Source organism: Sminthopsis crassicaudata, chromosome 2 (assembly GCF_048593235.1).
Source record: "Sminthopsis crassicaudata isolate SCR6 chromosome 2, ASM4859323v1, whole genome shotgun sequence".
NCBI lineage: Eukaryota > Metazoa > Chordata > Mammalia > Dasyuromorphia > Dasyuridae > Sminthopsis > Sminthopsis crassicaudata.
This window is the reverse complement of record NC_133618.1, coordinates 513,828,951-513,849,634: the sequence shown is the minus strand read 5'-3', so window position 1 is coordinate 513,849,634 and position 20,684 is coordinate 513,828,951. Positions and strand designations below refer to the sequence as shown.

The following is a 20,684-nucleotide window of genomic DNA, read 5'->3' as shown; positions in this document are numbered from 1 at the left end:
TTATCCCATTAATGACCACACTTTAGAAGTAGCCAGTCAACCAGTTTCAAATTCAGCTATTATAAATGCTAAAGTGCATCTCTCCATTTTGTTCATAAGATGAGCACAAGAGGCTCTGTCCACAGATTCAGAATAGCTTTTACTTATATACCAGTTGGGGTGGACCATTGATATGTGCTATTTTTCTCCAACAATATTTATTTAAGTATTATAGCTATATTTTTAATTTTTTTGTGCCTTGATTTTCTCTGTTATAGAGAGATAGTATACATACAGGATAAATGGTTAAAAACAATAGATCATTCTACTATACTAACAATAGACTTTTGATTAGGAATCCAATAGAAGAAGTCATAGAGAAGTATTCCACTTTCATATTATACACTACAAAGATCTGGAAAAAAAAACCCTAGAAAGACCAAGGATAAAGAAAACTAAAAGGAAGTGTCAGTAAGTTCCTCACCCAGGCCAGAATTAAACAAAAAGATGACCAGAAGCCAGATAGGGAGATTTTACCAGGTTTGTTGTTTAGTTGTTTTCAATCATCTCCAGTTCTTCATCACTAGTTTTGGGTTTTCTTGGCAAAGATACTAGTTTGCCAACTAGTTTTCCAACTTATTTGACAGAGGAGGAAACTGAGGCAAACAAGGTCAGTGACTTTCCCAGGGTTTAAGTGTCTAATGTAGGATTTGAAATCAGGTCCTCCTAAACCCAAGCCTGGTATTCTGTCCACTGTGCCACCTAACTTCCCCAAGAAAATTTTTACCAGGAGTCTAAAACAATGATATATAGGGAAAAGAACCAAGCCAAGCAATATAACATGAGCTATAATATAACAAATATTATAAATATATAATATAACATATGTTATTATAAATATATAATATAACAAATGGATATGAAAAAACTATTATGGTAACAAGGACGATCAAGAAACAAACCTAGAAGAGAATGAGTATAAAATATATATAAGCAAAGCCTTAGAAAACTACATATTTTAGGCACAAATTACCTAGAATTTCTGAAAGAACTGAAGCAAGAACTTTTAAAAAGTCAAATGTTTTTATAAATGAAATCAGAATGTTTTAGGGAAAAAATAGGAAAAAAAAGAGCTATGGAAGAAAAAAGTGATTAATTAGCATTTTGTCACAAGAAGTACAAAACCTTGCTCAAGTTAAACTCTGAAAATTAGAATGGACAAAATAGAAGCCAATTATACCATTAAAAAAAAAGAAAGAAAGAAAAGAAATAACAGCAAGAATGTGTATTGATCAACTATAAAAAAAGACTTGGTTATTCTCAGTAATTCAATGATCCAAGACAATTCCAAAAACTTTGGATAGAAAACACCATATCATTCAGAAAAAGAACTATGGAGATTGAATATAAATCAACACATTCAGTGTTCACTTCTTTTTTCTGTTTTTCCCCCCCTCTTTTGTGCTATTACCTTTTGTTCTGTTTTTCTCTCCCAACATGAGTCATAAAGCAATGTGCATTAAAATTTAAATTAAAAAAGAAAATTTAAAAGATTAAAAACTGTTAAAAAAAAAAACTCCTCTAAAATAAAAAAAATGCAAAATATCTCATAACAAAACAACTGATCTGAAAAACAAATTATGGGAAAAAAATTCAGAATTATGAGACTACCTATAAAAGCTATGACCAAAAAAAAGGGCCCATATAATTTATATTTCAAGAAATTTTAAAACTGTGCAGATATCTTAGAACCAGAGGAAAAAGCAAAAATAGAAAGAATTCACTGGTAAAAGAAACTTTGAAATGAAAATGCCTAAAAGTATTGTAGTCAAAATCTGGAGCTTACAAATCTAAGGGAAAAAAAAAACCTGCAAGCAGACAGAAGGAAAAATAAAAAGAATTCAAGTACCAATGAGTCAAAAGGATCAGGCCATACTCTAAATACTAAATATGCTATAGACAAAGGATATATAGGTTATAATCAAGAATATCTTATCCAGAAAAAAACTAAGTATAAGAAAAACAGAGGAAAAAATAATTAATGAAATAAAGTGCTTCTAAACATTTTCAGTGGTTAGGTTAAGATCAGAATTTCATAAGAATTTTGAAGTTCAAATACAAGAGTTAAGAAAAATGGAAAGGTAAACATCAATGAACAATCATAAAAGAAAAGGATAAACTGCTTACATTTAAATATAAGAAAATGATACATGTATCCCCTCTGAACCTTATCATCCTCAACGGGTCACAGAGAGAGACTAATCAGAGAGAAGGTCTGGGAGTGTGATTCTGTTATTCCTTGATGATCTTAAAAGAAGAATGGAATAAAAGAGCAGAAGAGAAATATTCTGGGGGACTGGCAGAGTGGGGGGAAGGGAGAAGAGGCAAAAGAGTACCTTACACATAATTTCTTTCTCATCTGAATGTCAGAGTAGGCAAGAATACACACACACACACACACAGAGTTAGGTATGGAAATAAATTTCAATCAAAAAAAAAAATAGGAGAGAAAGGAGAAGGGGGAATAAGGAGAAGAAGAAATTAAGAAGATTAGTCCTGAGCAAAATTAACTCTAAAGATATATAAAAAATATTTCTTGCTCTTTTTGAAAAAAGTTGCAAAGGATGGGAATCTGAAGGAGTGTTCATAAACTGGGGAATGACTCAACAAATTTTGGTAAATAATTTTAATGGAATACTATTATAATATAAGAAATAATGAATTTTTTTCAGAGACATCTGGGAAAACTGTATAAATTATTGCAGAGCAAAATGAACAAATCCAAGAGAATTATTTTATGGAATGATAATAATGAGATGTTGATTTATTTTTTAAACCCTACTTGAAAGAATTAGGAACTCTGAGAAGCATAATGGGCCAACCATAATTCCAGAAAACAAATGATGAAACACTTTACCTACCTCCTTACAGAGAGGGCATGGACTCAGAAGACAGAATGAGAATTTTTTGGGGACATGTCCAGTGTAGAAATGTGTTTTGTTTGACCAGACACATTCATAACAGAAAGTTTTTCTTTCATTCCCAATTAAGGAGAAGTAGAAGAAGGGAAGAAGGGGATATGTCATGGTATAAAGGAAGAGAAGGCTGATATATGATGATTAAATATACATATATATACATATATATATATATATGTATGTATGCACATACACACACGCAATTTAAAAACCCCAAACTCCAAGGTTCTATCTCAAACCCATCAAAGTAGCCAAGATGTGCCATTCACCCCAAAGTATAATGACAATTATTGAAGAAAGTGATAGGACAGGCACACTAATATACTTTGAGTGAGACTACAAATTGGTCTAACCATTTGGAATTTTTTCCAAAATGCATTCAATTAGGCCTACCTTTTTACTCAGTGATTCAAGAAATAGGCTTTTACTACAAATACATCAAAGAAAGAGGTAAAGGACTCACAAATTCAAAAATATTCAGAGTAGCATTTTTTGTTGTAGCAAAAAAAGGGGAACAAATTGGATGCCCATCAGTTGGAGGAATAAATGGTTGAACAAATCATGGTATATGAATATTGGACTCTAAAAAGTAAAGGAGCAGATTCAAAGAAACCTAGGAGAATTTGTATAACCTGATATAAGATGAATTGATAGAGGATGACCAGAAAAATAATTCACATAAAGACATTATAGAGCTAAATAAATAAATGTAAATGACTTGAGAACTATAATTCACGACCAATTACATCTTTAGAAGACTGATAATGAATCATGCTTCCCACTTTTTGACATAATGAAAAATGCATTTTTAGACACAGCAAAAATATAGATTTATTTTGTATAAATATATTTATTTGTAACAAGAAAGGGATTTAATTTTTCTTTTTTTGGGGAGGGGTAAAAGTAAGGGGAGGCTGGTAAAAGTTATACTGAAAAAGTGAAGAAAAAATGCCAACAAATTAAATGAATTCATTTAAAAATTAAATAAATGAATGAATTGAATAACATTTTAAAAATAAGTAGGAAGGCAAAAGGAAGTTGTTGGGGTTTTTTTTTTTTTATTTTATTTACAAAACATATGCATAGGCAATTTTTCAACACTGACCCTTGCAAAACCCAGAAGGAAGTTTAGAAAAGAGTACAGAAAGGGAGAATAATAATTGAAATTATCAAGTTAAATTTTAATTATATATTATAGAATATTATTGTTCTGTAAGAAATGACCAGCAGGATGATTTCAGAAAGGCCTGGAGGGACTTACATGAACTGATGCTGAGTGAAATGAGAAGAACCAGGAGATCATTATATACTTCAACAACAATACTATATGATGATCAATTCTGATGGACTTGGCCCTCTTCAACAATAAGATGAACCAAATCAATTCCAATAGAGAAGTAATGAATTGAACCAGCTACACCCAGCAAAAGAACTCTGGAAGATGACTATGAACCACTACATAGAATTCCCAATCCCTCTATTTTTGTCTGCCCTCATTTTTTATTTCCTTCACAGGCTAATTGTACACTATTTCAAAGTCCTGTTCTTTTTGTACAGTAAAATAACTGTATGGACATGTATACATATATTGTATTTAACTTATACTTTAACATATTTAACATGTATTGGTCAACCTGCCATCTGGGGAAGGAGGGAAGGAGGGGAAAAGTTGGAACAAAAGGCTTTGCAACTGTCAATGCTGAAAAATTACCCATGCATATATCTTATAAATAAAAAGCTATTTAAAAAAAAGAAAAAGAAAAAAATTTTAAATTATATTAAAGAAAAAAAAAACTTATACTGGTTGTTGGGAAAAGGAAAACCAATAGCGTATATAAGAAATTCACAGTTTTATATAAAAATAATTATTACTAGCAATAGCTATATTTCTTGGAGACAGCAAAAGAATAAATGGAGAAGAGAAAACAGTCTTTCCTGAATTTCAGAAACAGACCCTCAAAGATTGGGAGAGTTGTAAATTTGCCTCTAAAGAAAGAAGGGCAAATCTCACTGATAGTTATTCTTTGAGGACTGGCTAATGTCATGGAAAATAGACTGACTATGCTTAATCCTATTCTGGTCTAGTGGTGATGAGAAGTAGACCTGATGATTCTTATTCCCCTGTTAAATTAATGTTTCAGACAGGCTGTGAAGCCTGACTCGATGTTATCTGGTTAACAATAGGATGACTATAAGCCCCTTGAATCTCTATCTTTTGCTGCCATCTCCTGGCTGCTATTTGAAGTGTAGCTACCTAAGGTCATAAATAGGTGTTCAGAAAATTCCATTTTGATTTTCGTTGATATTGCCCAGCCACTTTCCTATTTTTGTCTAAAAACACAAATATTCTTTTTTTGGAAATTTAGCATTTACTCCTGGAAAACTGAAAAAAGATGGTCTATTGTAAGAGAGGCTGGGGAGGGTGTACATAATTCTGTACAGTGCATTTATTCTCACCAGTGTAAGATTCCCTGGGAGTAATTCTTCCCTGTAAGCTTCTGTTCCCCTGCTGGAAAAATCACAAACATCAACTGAGAAAACATTGTACCGGTTCTTGGGTTTTCATTATCTCCCATTTTTATTTAATAAACTGCTTCTCCTTGGGAGGAAGAGGATTATCTCTATTTCAAAGAACCCAAAAAGGGGAAGTCATTTGCCCATGGTTACATGGGTAGTAGCAGAATCAGAACTTTTCTTACTTCAGATCTAGAACTCTGCCTACTATTCAATGCACCCCAAGCCCTCTGCTTCAATCACTCTCTATCATTAGATTTTCATTATCAAAGGAAAAAACAGGGTTAAAGATATGATGCCAAGAATATATACCTAAAGTTAAATGAGGCTATACTATTTAAGATATCTTCAATCTGCTTTTCCTTCAGTGGTAGGACTTCTGTTGTGCCACAATTCTCTTTTATTGTCCTGACTCAGTTTTCCTGATTATCCTAACTCAGTTTCCCTAATTATTCTGCCTCAATTTATAATTGTTCTGCTCAATCCTGCAAAACTTCCCTCCTTCTTACTCAGAATATTTGATAAGGATAAAAGATTTTATGTTTTAGAATATCAAAATGCCTCTCCCCATCCCAAGCTATCAGAATGTCAGGTACCATCTTATCAAGATGCCTTCCTTCCATCTCTGGTGCCTCACCTCACCCTGTCAGAGTCCCATTCTTGCTCTCAGCACTCTGACTCAGCCCCTGCCTTGGCCTACCCCCTGTGTCTGAGCTATGTGTATATAGATCATTGAGAACTCACATTATTGCCAGATTCTTGGAGACGATAATCTCATTCAGCTCTGGGACCAAACATGGATCCATTTGGTCTCAATAAATCTCTCCCTTTTAAATAAATTATTAAATACTTTCTAATCTCTATTTTGCCTCAGTTTCTCTGGCATTACATCTCTATTCAGGGAAAGGAAATAAAGATCACTCACCTGACCAAAGCAACCAAAGTGAGACACTCTGTATGGAATGGATTCCAAGGAAGAAGATCGACTAAAAAAGGATAAAGGAAGCAATATTAACCTTTGCTGTAGCTGGGACACACACATACACACACACACCCCTTATCTTTTTAATTTAAACAACACTTTTTTTTTTTTAATTCTTTTACTCCCCCTCTCCCTTCATCCTTTAATAATATTAAGCTGAGCCCAGTTGCCCTTTAGCCTACCTGACCACCTGGTCGCTGTGCTGCGAACTGGGTCGTGAAGTAACTGAAAGAAAAGTGACTATGGAGAGGTTGCATTCATGTATGCTCCTGTCCTTTGCTTTCTTGTCTGGCATGTAGACTTTATGTAACATAGTCCTAGCTGTGTGCCTATATGAGGTATATCTCTCAATATCTCTTTCTTTTTCACTTATATATCAAATGTATGAATCCTAAGTGTGGCTTTTTAGATGAAGCTGCCTTTCTCTTGGAGAAAGCTAACTGTACTTAGAATGCTATTCAACTTGAAAATGGACTTGGAAAATAGGTTTATTCACCTCACCTGTCTGGGGAAGTAACAATCTGCTATCTACCTGATTGTGACGGGGAAGTGATGCCTACTGGCCGGGGTATAGTAGACCTGCAGGAAAAAAAAATAGGAGAGAAGAGAGCAAGGAATTGCTGTTTCTACACACAATAAAAACAAATGATCTAGAGGACTACATAGAATAGAGCAGATAAAGAACAGGGGCTTTCCTGGCTACAAACTATTCAGTAATTAAGAGATATTCTCATTTAATTGCCTCAGTGTCAAAAGATGCAAGACAAATTTCTTTTCTCCAAGTAAGATCCCCTCTCTCTTCAATTACCTAGGTAAGCTATAACAATTTCCCTGCTATTTATATGGAATAAAATTCGAACACATCACAGATTTCTTAGATGTTTCATCCCAGGTTTCTTACTCTTCACCACTACATTTGTATTCAAACATTCCTTCCCAGAAGAGTAAAACAGAAAATCATCATCTTCCCATTATTTGTTTTTCTTAACATGTGCACAAGTCATTAGGAAGCAATAAAGAATATAAATTTCAAAGGAAAGCAAGTGTATGTCTTTGTGGAACTGACCTGTTTCCTTGGCAGCGGTTAGGAGATTCCTGAAAGGAAGAATTTAAAGATGAGGAAGGTTTTTAGATCATGAATCTTCATCCAGTCGATTAGAATCTACCAGAAAATTTCTTAAATATTTGTGTGTATATATGTGTGTGTGTATGTGTATATATATATATATATATATATATATATATATATATATATATATATATATATATTACCTGGATTTTCTCCTACATTATTTTCCCCCTCCCTTCCCTTTAAACAAAGAATTTAAAAAAAAAAAAGGAAAAGAGAAAAAAACCTCTATAATAAAGGCTGTATCCATTTTTTAAAAGTAATCTAAAAAAAGAAGAAAAAGAAATTGGTCAGTAGGTGGATGGATAGCAGAATTTCTAAAAATAAATTTAAAGAAAAGAGTAAGAAAAGAAATCAATTAACACATTAAAAAATATACTAATGCTATATTCAATGTTTCACACCTGAGGATAATAGTTCCCTCTCCCTCGCCCCCAACAACCAATGTAAAAAAGCAGAGTGAAGTGCTACTTTTCCTTTAAAATATTACAATATTCATTTTTTACTGTTTTGTGGTCTATTTATCTATCTACCTAGATTGCTGCAGGCATGTATATTGTCTTCCTGATTCTGCTTTACTTCATATCAGTTCATGTAATTCTTTCTATTCTTTTCTGTATTCCTCACAGTCATGGTTTCTTATAGCACAGTAATATTTCATTGTATACATGTACTATAATCTGTTCAACCATTCACCAATCAATGGGTATCTACTTTACATTCAGTTCATTATTATCACACAAAGTTCTGCTTTAAATATTTTGGTGTATAGGAAGCCTTTTTCTTTTTCTTTTCCTTCTTCTTTTCCTTTTTCTTTCTTTTTTTGTATGTCTAGCTAGGTCATGGGATATTTTAGCTATTTTATTTGTATAACTTCAAATCTACCTGAAGATCTTAAAGCCTTACCTGGTAAGCACACCAAGTCAATAGCCAATGATTTCTCACTGGTTTGCCAGAATTGTCAAGAAAAGTACCTTCCTTTCCACCCCTCTCAGGAATTTAGTCATCAGAATTTATTTTAATTCTCCACCCATTTCTAGTTTCCTTGGGACTTTGTCAGTACCCCTTCTCTGTTTAGGTACTTGACTGCCATGATCTTTCCCTCCTTCTCCCTTCGTCCTCCCAGTGATCTATAAGCCTCATCGAAAAAGAAAGATATTTCCTCCCAAATGCTGAAAACTAACAAAGATTAAAAAATGGGTAAAGGTTCCATTTAGACATAGATGACATGAAGATGGCAGAGGTACACACATTACTAGCTTGGGAGTTAGGAAGGCCTGAGATCCAGTTTCAGATTTTCTACTAATAAGTTGTATGATTTTGAGAAAGTCTTTGCTAATCTGGGTTTCTTCATCTGCAAAATTAAGAAGTTGGAAGAGATTCTACCTTTCAATGCTAAAAGTTATTTTATTTCAGGGAGAAAAAAAAAATTATAAGGTAAAACTATAAGGACATACTCAATAAGAAAAGGAAACTCTAAAAAAGCAGATGAGAGAAAAGAAAGGGCCTGACCCTCTTTAAGGTTGCTTAATTGAAATCCTATAACTATGTAAAGAATCCAACAGTGGGACAAGAAAAGCTGAAAGGAAAGTTGGTGGGTTTCACTCACCTTCAGGATGGCCAGGAATTTCTTCAGCTCCCCATTTTCCTTCCTTAGCACTACTAGCTCCCTAAGATGGTAATATTCAGCTTTAAGGGACAGTGAAATGGAAATCTGAATATGTATATCCCTTTGATTAAGAGACCCTTGACCAACCCACTAAGCAGAAGAGAGGGGTGAACAGTAAATGATGATTATTAATATTCAATAATATTTATTGAGAGTCCTGTAGGTATACAGTAGTATACTATATGCTGCTCAGGTGATCTTTTTTTAGTTCCATGAGTTATCAGTTAGACAATTATAGTAAGATCAGGGAGATGTTATAGATGTCCACTTACCTGTTGTGCTCTTTAAATATATTTTATTATTGCTTCTTTTGTTTTAATGCATTTCTGCCATTTCCCAAGGAAAACTACTACCCCTTCATCCCAGCAGCCTCTCTCATAGACAAAAAATTTATACAATTAAGTAAACTACATTGATACATTGACGATGATAGCATATACCTCATTGTGTACCTATTGTCTACCTTCTATAAAGGCAGGGAAGTATATTTGTTCACTGATTATTGCATTGATATGATTTCTGATAGTTTCTATTGCCTTTTTTCTTTACATCATACATCATTATACATATATTTTTTTTCTTGGTTCTGCTTTACTCTGTATCAGTCTATGTATATTTTCCCGTTCATTTTTTATTCATCATTTCTTATGATGCAATAATTTTTTTCCTATAGAACAAATTTTTCAGCCATTCCTCAGTTTGCAGGCATCCACTGCATAGGATCATGGAATCACTATTGGAAGGGACCTCAAAATTCTTCTAGTCCAATTCACTCATTTTATAAAAGAGGTTACTGAGATCCAGAGAAGATAAATGACTTGCTCAAGATGACAAAAGTAATAAGTGGCAAGATCAAAGGAAGCGGTAAAGCCAGTCAATAAATATTTATTAAACATCCACTATTTGAACCCAAGTCCTCTTACTCCAAAGCCAGTCCTTTTTAAACTGTTTCTAGGGGTTTTTTGCTACTACAAAAATGTTGCTATAAATAATTTGGTATATATGGAATTTTTCCATACATACCACTACTCAATGCTCATTACTTTCATTCCACCTCAGCCGTATACAAATATAGGTCATATCCTTGATTTTTCCATCATCCAACAATGCATCACCTCCCTGTTCAAAAATACCAAAATTCCCTTGTCCATAAGCTACCAACTTTTCACCACTCCCCATGCTTTCTCTTCACAACACTATTCTTTCAATCTATGACCTTCAGTTGCTTGATCCATCTATTCTTTTCAGGCTATATTCTCTGTACTAGCCACTGTCTTCTATTTTCCCCATCTTGACCCCTTGACCCCAGTTTAATTCTACACTGTCCTCTTCTCTGGATTCCCATCCCCCTTATCATAGTTCCAATTGTATCCTGCCAAGCCTCAATAAGCCTCCCACCTTCACTCCTAATACTTGTGTTATTGAATTTAGGTAGAGAAAATCATGTAACTGTTGATAGGGTCCACTAACAATTTATAATACACAACCTCATTTAGGTTTCACAATCACTAAGCAATTCTTCTACACCTCCCTTATCAACTCACTATCTTGCTCATCCCTCCTCAAATTTCCCATGATTCCCCTTCCTCTGATCTCAGACCTCTTAATTTTACAGAAAAAACTGAAGCCATTAAGTGAGAGCTTCTTCTAATTTCTTCTTCCTCTTATCATTCATATATCTTTTGCCATTATTTCCTATTTCACCTTTGTCTACTAGCCAAGGCCCAGGACTGCATCTGCAAAAGCAACACAATTCCCATCTGCTCCAACAAATTACTTCTCTGTCATCCTCACTCTTCATTATCTTCAATCTTTCCCTTTCTCTTGCTCCTTCCTCACTGTCTACAAAGATACCCATTCACAAAAACTCCTCACTTGGTCCTTCTATCCCTCTGTCATCTCATATCACTTCTGCCCTTTTTGGCCAACTTACTAAAAAGGCCATCTACAATAGGTGACTTCATTTTCTTTCCTCTCACTCTTTTATTAAATCCTTACACTCTAGTTTCTGTCATTACCATTTCACTAAAATTGCTCTCCCCAAATTTGCCAATGATCTCCTTATTGCCAAATCCAAAAGCTTTTTCTCAGATACTGTTGATCACTTTCTTCTCTTTGATACCGTTTTCTCTCTAGATTTTTCAGACCATTCTCCTCTGGTTCTCCTCCTATCGATTAGACTAATTCTTTTCAATCTCCTTTTCTGGATTCTCATCCAGGTCAGATCCTCTAATCATTAGTATCCTATAGGGTTTTGTATTGAGCCCTCTTCTCTTCTCCCTCTATACTACTTCCCTTGCTGATGTAATCAGCTCCCATGAATTTAATTACCATTTTTATACTGATAATTCTCAAATCTACCTATCCTGCCCTAATCTCTTTGCTGACCTTTAGTCTTATATCTCTAACTGCCTTCAGATATCTAGAATTGATTTCTAGTAAATATTTTAAACTCAACATGTCCAAAACTGAACTATCTTTTCCTCTAAACTCTTTCCCACCTCTTAACTTCCCCATTACTGTTGAAGGTACCATCATCTTCTCAATCCCTCAGGCTTGCAACCTAGTTGTCATCCTAGACTCCTCACTTTCTCTTATCCTGCCTCCCCCAAGAATGTTAAACCATCTTTATAACATCTTTTATGTTTATCATCATGTATGCCATCTTCTATCATATTGCCACCACCCTAATAAACTCATACTTAGACTATTGCAATAATCTGCTCACTTCAAGTCTCTCCCTGCTCTAATCTCTTCTTTTTTCAGTTGCCTAACTAGAGTGCAGGTCTACCCATGTTACTCCTCTACTCAAAGTACCAATGACTCCCTATCATCTCCCAGAGCAAATATAAAACCATTTGGCATTGAAAGCCCTTTATACCATAGCCTCCCACCCCTACATTTCCAGTCATTTTACACCTTACTTCCTGCCACTTATTCTTCAAACCTTGGTCTTCCACATCTCTCAGCTCTAAGCATTTTCTCTGTCCCTCATACCTAGAATGCCTTCCTTTCTTATCTCTCCCACCTGGCTTCCCTAGCTTCCTTTTAGTCCCATCTTCTTTTACAAGAATCTATTCCCAACCCTTCCATTCCAGTACTTTTCTTCCTCTAATTTTCTTTTGTCGTGTAACTACAGTTTGTTTGTATTTATTTGTTTGCTTGTTGTTTCCCCCATTAGACTGGTGTTATTTGGGAGCAGAGATTGGCTTTGCCTCTTTTTGTTCCCTCATTGCTTAGCACAGTGCCTGGAAAATAATCGATACTTAATCATCATTTATTGACTGGCTTTTCTTCTGCCTTTGAGCTCTGCCACTTGTTACTTATGTGATCTTGGGCAAGTCACTTTCTTTAACCTTTCCTTATTTGAAAGATGAAAGAGTTAGACCCCAGGGTCCCTGATGTCCCTTCCAGCTTTGGGTCTATCACCCCATTACCAACTTGGGACATATACCCAGAAATGTTATCTCTGGGTCACAGGGCATAAATAGAATCATTGCTCTTCTAGCATTGTTCCAAAATGTTTTCCAGAATGGCTGGACAAATTCACAATTCCATCAACACTTTTTCACAGTACCCCAACATTGATTATTTCAGTATCTTATCACCAATTTGCTGAGTGTAAGGTAAAATCTCAGTTTCCTTAATTTATATTTCTCTTATTTTAGTGATATAGAATATTTGTAAAATATAGTTCTTGATCACATATTTCTTCTGAAAACTATTCATAGCCTTTGACCACTGCTCTTTTGGGGGCATGGTTTTTGATCTTTATATAGTTATAGCAGGATCCATTCTCTCTATATATTGGAAATCAGACTTTTATCAAAAATTTGTTGCAAAATATTTCCCCAAATCAATAGCTTCTTTTCGTATTCTCATTTCATTTATTTTGTTCACAAAACTGCTTTGTTTCACTATGAGTTTTCCTCAAAATTATGTATATGAGTTACTTTCTTCCCTTCTCTTTTATTTTTATGTGACTTTTTTGTGTTAGAGGCATATCTATTTGGAAATTGTTTTGGTATATACTGCAAGATACTGATTTAAAGCTAATTTCTAATAAATTATTTTCTAGTTACCAAGAATTCCTATTGAATAACAAATTCTTCATCAAATAATTTTTGATCTTGAATTTATCAAGCATCGGGTTAGAGTTGTCAATTACTCCCATGTCTTGCTTATCTAATGCACGTTATAATTTCATAGGCCTTTTCTCCCCTTTCCCACTCAGTTGTTATAGTATTCTCTTACCCATTAATGCTTAAGATTCCACCATTAGATTTTTTTTTTTTTTTAGGTTAAAGCTTTAGTCTCTGTTTAATCTCCATAAAATGTAAAAGTGACTTGGAAAAGAGACTATTATCAAACATTTATAAGTGTAAAAGAGTTTATATCCTTTTAGGGAATGTAAGTTTTGGTATTGGAGAGTGAGGAGAACTAAAGGAAAGGAGACACTGAGGAAGTAAAGTCTAGAAGTATGAGATGGAAGTAATAAAGATTCTTTGCCTACTTCACAACTATCCTAAATACCAACCTTGGTAATAAAAATAATTGCTCTAAAAGAAATTGGGGATCTGGGAAGCATCACTTACTTGTCCTGACTGGCCACTGTTCGTTGGGCCTCCTGCATGGCAGCTTCTGACTTAGAAAGTCTGTGTTTATAAAAGGTGATGAGCAGATCTGTCTGTTTTTTCTGGAAACTCCAAACCTGCTAGGGATAAAAGGCCCTAGTTAGGTTCCTATATAAACAATTATCTTAACAGTTCACCAACTCATTATATTCAATATCAATTCAGAGACTCACAAACTAGAACTAGGTTGAGGATTGGGGATAAAACAGGACATCATTTACTTTCAGGTTGCTGAGGCCAAATATTGATGCAGCTGAATTAGCCTGATGAAAATCTAATCATATGACCTGAGAGGGCTATATGAAGCAACAATGATCTTCTAATAACCCCAACACCACAGTAGGGATACATAAGGGACACAAAATTGGTTTCTCATTTTGTTTGGTCTTCTTTAAGAGACCTTAAGTCTCTTCCTAGTTCAATCCATCCTCTATTAGGTCTCAAGTTGCTTTTTCTAAAGAACAAATCTTACTATGACATCCCTCCCATTCAATAAATTCCAGGGGCTCCCTATTACTCCCAGGTAATATAAAATATATTTATGTATAATTCTTTGTTTGGTTTAAAAACATTTTATAACTTGGTCTAATATAACTATCCTGAGATCACTTAATTGATCAGACTTCTTAAGTTTTTTTAATAATGTTTTTCTTTATAAAGTTGGAATCATTGTAAAAATAGTTCTGGTGATTCTGCTGACCTTACTAAGCATCAATTTATGCTGGTTCTAACATCCCTTTTATCCTTTGTTTTCTTTTCTTTTCTTGGGTTTTTTTTTTTGTTAGGCAATTGGGCTTAAATGACTTGCCCATAACCACACAGCTAGTAAGTATTAAATGTCTAAGGCTGAATTTGAACTTGATCCTCCTAACTTCAGAACCAGTGCTTTATCCATTACACCATCTAGCTGCCTCACCTTTCATCATTTCTTAGGGCAAAATAATAATCCATTATATTCACGTATATAATTTGTTCAATCACTTCCCAATTAATACCCAGTTTGTTTTCATTTCTTTTTTACCAAAAAAAAAAAAAAAAAAAAAAAAAAAGCTGGGGCAGCTAGGTGGTGCAGTGGATAGAGCCTTGAATTCAAGAGGACCCAAGTTCAAATCTGGTCTCAGACACTTAATACTTTCTAGCTGTGTGACCCTGGGGCAAGTCACTTAACCCCAGCCTTAAAAAAAAAAAAAAAAAAAAAAAAAGCTGCTATAAATATTTTTGCATATATGGATTCTTTTCCTCTTTTTTTGATCTTTGTGCTATATTCCAAGTAGTAGTAATGTCACTGGGTCAAAGGGTAGACCGTTTAGTGAATTTTGAAGTATTCCTCAAGATTCCAAATTTCTTTCTAGAATGGTTGATATCTCTATCAATAATATATTAGTGTACTACATAGAATTCCCAATCCCTCTATTTTTGTCTGCCTGCATATCTGATTTCCTTCACAGGCTAATTGTACACTTTTTCAAAGTCCAATTCTTTTTGTACAGCAAAATAACTGTTTGGACATGTATACGTATATTGTATTTAATTTATACTCTAAAACATATTTAACATGTATTGGTCAACCTGCCATCAGGGGAAGGGGTGAGGGGAAAGAGGGGAAAAATTGGACAAAAGGTTTTGCAACTGTCAACAATGAAAAATTACACATGCATATATCTTGTAAATAAAAAGCTATAATAAAAATGATGAAATTTAAAAAAATAATACATTAGTGTGCCTATCCTTTGACAACTCCTCCAACAATTGTCATTTTTACTACTCTAATGGGTGAGAGCTAGTAGTGCTAGGGAAGGAAAATGGGGAGCTGAAAAAATTCCTGGCCATCCTGAAGGTGAGTGAAACCCACCTACTTTCCTTTTAGCTTTTCCTATCCTATTGATGTATTCTTTACATAGTTACAGGATTTTAATTAAGCAATCTAAAAGAGAGGTCAGTATTGAATATGTCTTTGTAACTTTACCTTATAATTTTTTTCTCCCCAGAATAAAATAACTTCCAACTTCTTAATTTTGCAGATGAAGAAACCCAGATTAGCAAAGACTTGCTCAAAATCATACAACCTATTAGTGAAAGATCTGGAACTGGATCTCAGGCCTCCCTCCTAATTTACAAGTTAGTGCTTTTCTCACAATACTAGTCTATTTAATCATTCTCTTCTTTACTGGATCTTTTCTTTCTCTTTTTTATTGATGTAAATTTTTAGAGATATAAATTATCCCTTAAGTACTTTCTTGGCTGCATCCCACAAATGGTGGTGTGTTGTTTTATTGCTGTATCTTTAATGAAATAGTTTTTATGATTTGTTCTTTTATTAATCCATTTTTATGATTAAAGTTTAGTTTCTAATTATTTTAAAATATTTACTTCAAAGATATTTACTAAATATAATTTTTATTGCATTATGGTCAAAAAGATATATTTAATATTTCTACTTTTCTGCAGTTGTGAGGTTTTTAATGTTTTAATACATGGTCAATTTTTGTGAAAATGACATACACAGCTGAGAAATAGATATACTTTTTTTTATTCCCATTTAATATTACTTAGAGGTCTATCATAGTTAACTTTTTTTTTTAACAATTCTATTTATCTCCTTAATATCTCCCTTGGATTTTTTTAATGGCTAGATTTATCTAGGTCTGAAAGTAGTTAATTCAAGTCTCCCTCTATTATAGTTTTATTGTCTATTTTTTCTTATAACTTATTTAACTTTTCCTTTAAGAATTTAGATGCTATGTCACAAGGTTCATACATATGATAATTCATTGTTTATGGTATCTTTTAGCAAAATGTAGTTTCTCTCTTTTAATTAGATTTTTTATTTTCTGAGATCACAACTGTTATCCCTTGTCTTTCTTTTTAACTTCAGCTGAAGTCCCAGCTCCTTATTTTCATTCTGTGTGTCTGTTTCAAGTCTATTTCTTGTAAGCATATCATTAGAATCTGGTTTCTAATCCATTTTACTGTCCTATTTTATGGGTTTGTTCATTGACATTCACAATTATTATGACTACCAATGTATATTTTCTTCCAATCCATTCTTTTTTATTTTTCCTTAACGTTTCCCTGTCCCCTCTTTAAGAATCTTTTGCTTCTGTTGCTTCTCTGAATCTAATTCTTCTTATTTCCCCTCACCCCTACATCTCCTTAACTCCTTTTCCTTTTCCTTCACTATTGGGTACAATGTATTTCTTTACTCAACTTTACCCTCCTTTAAGTAATTCAGATGAGAGTAAAATTCATATGTTGCCCACTCCACTCCCTTCTTCCTCCTTCCATTCCTCCTTGAGATAATTTCACCCATTATATCTCTCTATTGTTCCCCTTCCCACTGCATTTTCTCTTCCCCATGCTTCCATTCTTCTTTTGAGATCATCCAATCAAAATAGAATTATATTCAAGTCCTCTAATTAGAATCCCTCTAAGATTCTTGGTGATATTAAAGTTCTAAAAGATTATATTTACTATCTTTTTTTTATTACTTACCTATTGCTTACCTTTTTATGCTTCTTAAGTCCTGTATTTGGATGTCAGGTTTTTTTTTTTTTTTTTTTTTTTCTATTCAGAGCTAGTCCAGGAATACTTCAAAGTTATCTCTTTAATTGAGGATAGTCAATTTTTCTGGGTAGGTTATTTTTAGTCGTTAAGTTTAGATTTTTTGTTTTCTGGAATATCATATTCCAAGATCCTTTATAGTAGTGGCTTCTGAACTCTTTTGCAATCCTGATAATTCTTAAATTCTTTCTTTCTGGCTACTTGAAGTATTTTGTCCTTGACCTAGGAGTTCTGAATATTGGTTATAATATTGCTAGGAGTATTTATTTGGGGTTTCTTTCAAAAAATGATCAAGAATTCTTTCTATAGTAATTTTGGCTTCTGGTTCTAATATAGGTATTTTCACTTATGATTTCTTGAAATGAGGCATCCAGGATTTTGTTGTTCTTATGATTTTCAAGTGTGATAATTTTTAATTACCTATTAAGTTACTTGTTTTTGATAGGAGCTACCTTACTTTTTAAATTTTTTTCAATCTTTTAATTAAATTTTTTCACAAGAGTTTTTGTTGTCTCATGGAGTCATTGAATTCTGCTTGATCTATTTTACTTTTTAGGGAGCCCATTCTTGAGTATGATTTTCTACCTTCTATTTTAAGCTATTTATTCTCCTTCCAATTTTATACCTCCACCCTGTCATCCTCATATTTCACTTATAATTACATTTTGTATCTCTTCTTTTCATCAAGGTTCTCTGATAATCCTTTTGCCATTCTATTTTTCCCTGAAAATTCTATTTATAGTTATTATGGAGTTACTCTCTTTTTGTGGGATTACCTCTTAACCATTTCTTGAGCCATAATATTTGATGTATTTTTATTTTTACTCATATTTCCAACCTTTGCTAATTTGAGATTTTTTGCTAGAGCCAGGCTCTTCTTCCTCCCATACTTGTGGATAGAATGTTCATGGTTTGTTTGGCTCCTTAACTGATTAATGGTCAAAGAATATTAACTGAAGAAGTAATCAAAACTATCAATAGTCATATGAAAAAGCTCTAAATCACTAATAAAGAAAGGCAAATTAAAACAATTCTGAAATACCACCTCACATTCACCAGATTGGCAAACACCACAGAAAAGGAAAGGACAAATGATGGAGGGATGTGGAAAAATAAGTATGTTAATGAACTGCTAGTAGATTTATGAATTATTCCAGTCATTCTGGAGCACAATAAACTGTGTATACCTTTTGCCTCAGCAATATTTCAGCTGAGCAGCATAGAAGTAAGAATAGCAGACCTAGAGTCAAGAAGACTTAAGTTCAAATCTAATTTCAGAAACTTAGTGACTGTAACCTTGGGCAAGTCACTTAACCCTGTTTACTTTAGTGTCTTCATCTGTAAAATGAACTGGAGAAGCAAATGCCAAACAACTCTAGTAAATCTCCAAAACAAACAAACAAACAAAAAACACAAATGGGATAATGAAGAGTCAGCTATGACTAAAAAATGACAAAAACACCTCACCTCTTGTACATCTTTCTCTTTTTCCTCTGCCTCTCTTATACAACACTACTTTTCATTTGTTATATCTCTCTTAAATGACCAATTAGAAGAATGAAAACATTTAAATTATTCTTTTTAATTTACTGATATGGCTTTGTGTTATAAAAAACTTTAAAGTGATTAAAAGCTATATATGTTGAAATTAATTTAAATATAAGCAATAACTTTAATCGCATTCATATTTAATATTATTTTAGTAAATCATTTAATAAAATTTTTAAAATTTCAGTTCTCTTCTTAATTTTAAAAGTGAGTGAATGATATGTTTTATGTTTTTTCCAAAAAAACCATTCTCATGAAACAAGCAAATTTACTTATGAGACTGTAAATAGGCATATTATATCAATGTCCCACCACAGAACAGAAGTTATATTCCTTTGGTCCTAGTTTTCCACTTCTTAAAAGAACCATGGAACACTGAATAGGAAGTAAGTATCCTAGTGAGAATCTAATCCATGCTAAAGACAAAGGTATGATGTCTTATTTTTGCACATTATAGTAATTAATATTTCATAATATATGAATATTATTTATGTTTTAGAAACAACAGTGATATATTTAGGTTGAAGTCTAATAAAACTGAATCTGTTTATACCAAATTCATAATAAACCTCCACTTTTGTTCCTTTTTTCATCCTGTTCATCTAAGTTCTAAAGATTTTAATAAAAACTACCAGAACTACTTTATCACTACCAAATAAGGTTAAACAAACCAGTTTTCTTTCTTGAAACATACAAACAGAAGTATTGAATCTTAGAATTTTCATGATTTAGCAAGTAAATGGCCTCATCAACTGCTATCCAAATTCCTTCCTTTTAACCCATCATAGAAATGTCCTTTTTTTGTGAAGTCTCACTCATCCAGGGAGATTCCAAGGAAATCATTAAATATTTAACTATTCATCCAACACTTACTAAATATTTACTAAGTACTTACCAACTATATGGCATTGGGCCAGGTGCTGAGGGCAATACAAAATAGTTTTTTAAAAGAATTGTCTTTTAAAGACCTAGATCTACCAGCCCTTCAGAAATTTGCAATCTTCTTGGAAAAATAAGGCAAAAAGAGAGTAATATACCCCACCACAATAATGTATATGAAAACAGTATTTAAATTCACAATTCAACTTAAATTCAATCTTGGTTCAAAGGGATTAATGATCAAACACTTCTCTCCCCTCACTGGGGAGTTGCCAAATAATGCATATAAATTATGATAGCAGGGATTTGTTTTTCTCAACTATTTTGGGTGGAGTAAAGAGGAAGATTGGGAAATTATAGTGGTATAAAAAACAAAAAAGTTTTGATAAAACATTTTCTAAAGAAAAATAAGGCATACGCACATTAAAATAATATTCCAACACAAGCATATGATTAAGTGCTCAAGTGAGTGATTCAAATAAACGGTATAGGAGTTCACAGAAGGGAGACTGATTGAGCCCCAGCAGGCCTTGTATTTAGATTAAGTTTTTCAATCCTCAATCTTCCAAATGAAAACTTTAAGTAAGTTTCTTTTATGATTACAGGTGTATTTTATATCTGAAGTATCTACCTTTCCTAACATTTATTCCATTTTGCACTTCATTAGTTAAAAGGTACAGCTTCTGTCACTGAATAAGTTACAATCTGGAGAATACTGTCAATTCTCTGGAAATAGTAATCTTAAAAACTCATTGTCTTCAACATAATATATCATTCAAAGAGCCTCCTAAAAGGGAATCAACTGAGAAAA

General features: G+C 33.2%; 1 protein-coding gene across 3 annotated transcripts in view; it reads right to left on the bottom strand.

The window, feature by feature from the left end:
- Nucleotides 1-20,684, bottom strand: part of RNF212B (ring finger protein 212B) — a 64,122-nt gene that overhangs the window by 17,758 nt on the left and 25,680 nt on the right. For 2 of the 3 annotated variants that reach the window (XM_074294285.1, XM_074294283.1), the window contains exons 5-11: nt 13,847-13,962; nt 9,192-9,252; nt 7,520-7,548; nt 6,986-7,032; nt 6,636-6,678; nt 6,397-6,457; nt 5,415-5,466 (exon numbers count right to left, since the gene is read on the bottom strand). In XM_074294285.1, the coding sequence (XP_074150386.1) occupies nt 5,415-5,466; nt 6,397-6,457; nt 6,636-6,678; nt 6,986-7,032; nt 7,520-7,548; nt 9,192-9,252; nt 13,847-13,962 (409 nt within the window). The remainder of the gene's footprint in view (nt 1-5,414; nt 5,467-6,396; nt 6,458-6,635; nt 6,679-6,985; nt 7,033-7,519; nt 7,549-9,191; nt 9,253-13,846; nt 13,963-20,684) is intronic. The other variant, XM_074294284.1, reaches the window with a different exon arrangement.